Raw genomic sequence first — 3,708 nt, 5'->3', positions numbered from 1 at the left:
TGAGATACACTTAAACCTAGCTAAGATTCGACAGCCTGCGCCGTCGTATCTTAGGGTGCAATATTTAGACTGGCCGCTAGGTGGCGCCTTCCGTTGAGTTTGGCGTAGAATATGTAAATGACTAGATACGCCTATTCACGAACGTACGCTTGCCCGTCGCAATAAAGATATGCCGTTTACGTAAGGCGTTTTCAGGCGTAAAGTTATTCCATCAAATAGCTGGACTAGTAATGTTAAGTATGGCCGTCGTTCCCGCATCGAAATGTGAAAATTTTACGTTGTTTGCGTAAGTCATCCGTGAATAACGTCAATCACGTCAGGTCACCCCCCATTAACATAAAACACGCCCACTGATCCTCATTTAAATTAGGCGCGCTTACGCCGGCCCTATTTACGCTATGCCGCCGTAAGTTAGGAGGCAAGTGCTTTGTGAATACAGTACTTGCCTCTCTGACTTAAGGCGGCGTAGCATAAATACGGTACGCTACGCCGCCTTAAAGATGTGGCGCCCTTCATGAATCTAGCTATTAGTGTCCAAACTTTATTCTTGAGTCATATACATGTAGATGTGGAGGTCTATTGAGCATTTCATATTTATAAGTATATAACTAACGCTAAAGCCCTGTACACACGATCGGTCCATCCGATGAGAACGGACCGATGGGCCATTTTCATCGGTTAACCGATGGTCCGTCACGCCTACACACCATCGGTTAAAAAAACAATCGTGTCAGAACGCGGTGACGTAAAACACAACTACGTGCTGAAAAAAACTAAGTTTAATGCTTCCAAGCATGCGTCTACTTGATTCTGAGCATGGGTGGATTTTTAACCGATGGTCGTGCCTACTAACGATCGTTTTTTTTTCCCATTGGTTAGGAATCCATTGGTTAAATTTAAAACAAGTTGGCTTTTTTTTAACCGATGGTTAAATAACCAATAGCACCCCCACACATGATCGTTTCGGACCGATGAAAACGGTCCATCAGAACATTCTCATCTGTTTAACTGATCGTGTGTACGCGGCCTAACAGTATTCATATTTGACAAATGTTTATAGTTTTTCTTTAAAGATTTAATGTTCTTCCTAATAGTTTAACAATTTATTGTAACCAATAATGTGACACAAGCCTTTTTATTTTCTCTCTAGGACACTATGGCCTCCATTGCCCATAATGTGGAACATGTTCTGGATAGAATGGTCTCCTTCTATTCACAGAGACTACGGCAGGTAGACGTACAGAAGTACTTCCTCTTGGGGAAGGAGCTTGGAAAAGGTGGATACGGAAGAGTAATCCTGGCAAACGACAAGAAAACAGGTCAGTGAATTAATCTAATCACCATTTTGGTACCCTCTACAAATAATTGTGTATATGTATGTAAATTTAATCTGGAATAGAATTTCTTCAAGACGTCACTAATTGTAGACTCACTCTAAAATATAAGGAGCAGTAAAGTAGAATCGCTGATAAACACAGGTAACGAAGAATAACAGGTAGAGTATATGCAGTCAGAGAACATGGCCCAATTATAGAATTTATTAATTTATCTATAAATAAAAAATGTATAAAACATTAAAACACGTTGGTAAGATTATTCAGGTAACTAAGCATTGGGCTGACTCAGAGGAGTTACGCAAGTATCAAAATGCCTTGAATGGGTACATACATGTCTGGAGGAGGGGGCATTCCTAGACAGGCTGTATTTGCATGTAGCCAGTCCTAGATAATGACCACATGTTCTTTTTTTTTTCCACAGGTCAAAGAATGGCTTTGAAGTTCATAGATAAAAGCAGAAACAGTCAGGAGTCTTACCTTCGCGAGTTCAGCATTGCATCCTTACTTTCGTCTCATCCCAACATCATCGGATGCTTTGAGGTTTTCTTCAAAACCACTTTCAACTTGGTGTTTGCCCAGGAACTGGCTCCTGTTGGTGATCTGTTCTCTCTGATTATACCACATGTAAGTACAGTTCATTAATGTATATGTATGGCAGAATTTGTTTTTCTCTTAGAGTTGGATAGAAGTAAAAAATGAGGAGTTAAAGGTTAAGTTCACCTTTTCAGGAAACATAATGCAATTTTTTTTTTTGCAGGTAAAAAAAAATCTGGACAGCTAGCGGGTGTAAAAGATTCCCCACTAGCTGACACAGTCGGGATCAGGGAGGTGTGGGGCTGGTGCATTCATAACATGATACTCCCTGAATATGGGTGTAACATGTAATGAAAGGTGAACTTATCCTTTTCAAAGTTAAAACTCCTGTCAGTCATTTTGGAGGAGATTTCCCTTCACCTCCCCTCCCAGAGATGCAACAGGAAGTCAGAGGAAGCTTTTTTAGTGGACATTAGTACAGGTGTCCATGTTGGAAGATTTATACTTAACTTTTGTTCTGACAACATTAATATTTAGAATTTTCTATCACTTATATAAGGCAAATACATACGCATATGACAAAGAATTCATCTCTAGACTTAACCTACAAAAAGTTATGATTATACATACATTTTACTCGTTTCTGAATATGTATTCTGAATGTCTCCTTATATTCTCCCTACTGTATTTAACATCTATTGTGTTTTGATCTCATTGTTTTACTGTTTAGGTGGGAATTCCAGAAGATGCTGTAAAGAGATGTGCTGTTCAGATCTCCAATGCCCTCGAATTCATAGCGGAGAAAGGACTTGTGCACATGGATCTGAAGCCAGAAAATATTTTGGTGTTTGATAAGGAGTGTCATTTCATCAAGATCACAGACTTTGGCTTTGCTAAGGTCAGAGGGACAGTGATAAGATCCATGTGTGGCAGCAAATACTACATGGCCCCAGAGATGTGTGCCATGACCATTTCAGGTGGATTGGTTGTAGATGGCAGCATTGATGTTTGGGCGTTTGGGGTCATCATCTACTGCTTACTTACAGGAAAGTCTCCATGGCGGTTGGCCAGCCTTGATGATGATGGATATAAACGTTTTGTTGAATGGCAAAACAATGTCAAGATGAATAACCCTCCTGAAGCATGGAGAAAGATTCCCACTAAGATACAAAGGATGTTTAATGGTCTTTTGGCAATTGATTACTCCAAAAGAAGTCCCAGTACCAAAGTCCTTAAATACATAAGGGGAAGCTGGAAAGAAGAACCTGTAGATTCAGCTAAACGAAAAGAGGGTGAAGATCCTATTGAAATGAATTCTTCTGAACAATCTGAGGACTCATTGGCTTCTCACCTGAGCACTTCACAGAGCTCCAGTGTTTCCATCACATCTACTCTTAACTCTATGTCTTCTTCCCTTTTGACAAGAAACACTTCTGGATCTCAGTCTAAGATATCTCCAGAGGCAGAAGTAGACATTGGGTAAAGAAAATTGGTGAGAGGTGGCACGTCTGAAACAACATCACATTGACTTAGGTATGTGACTTTCTTGAGGAAATACATAGCTCATTATATCTTATGTGCATTTTGGTGTAGTCAACTTCACAGTTCAAACCATTCTGGCCATGTCACACTAGCAGTTCTGCTCAAATTGTAGAGATTACTCTTTGCCTTGCCATATCCATCACTGATTTTACATTCTTACTAAAGGCATAGCATCTTCATCCAATGTATATAGACAGATTACCCTCTTTTTTGAATGAAAACCCTTTGGTCTTGTTAGTTGTCCCTCTTCTGATGTTCAGATCTCTATAAAATAGGCTCACTTGTTGGATGCTGC

General features: G+C 39.9%; 1 protein-coding gene across 1 annotated transcript; it reads left to right on the top strand.

The window, feature by feature from the left end:
- Positions 1 to 1,154: 1,154 nt before the first annotated feature.
- LOC120944917 (serine/threonine-protein kinase SBK1-like) lies at positions 1,155 to 3,354 on the top strand. Its single transcript, XM_040358686.1, has 3 exons — positions 1,155 to 1,319; positions 1,759 to 1,961; positions 2,602 to 3,354. The coding sequence occupies exons 1-3, from the start codon at positions 1,157 to 1,159 to the stop codon at positions 3,352 to 3,354; spliced, it is 1,119 nt and encodes a 372-aa protein (XP_040214620.1). The 5' UTR covers positions 1,155 to 1,156.
- The last annotated feature ends 354 nt before the right edge of the window (positions 3,355 to 3,708 follow it).

Source organism: Rana temporaria, chromosome 1 (assembly GCF_905171775.1).
Source record: "Rana temporaria chromosome 1, aRanTem1.1, whole genome shotgun sequence".
In the NCBI taxonomy this organism is placed as follows: Eukaryota; Metazoa; Chordata; class Amphibia; order Anura; family Ranidae; genus Rana; species Rana temporaria.
The sequence above is the reverse complement of the archived record's forward strand: the minus strand, read 5'-3'. Positions and strand labels throughout refer to the sequence as shown.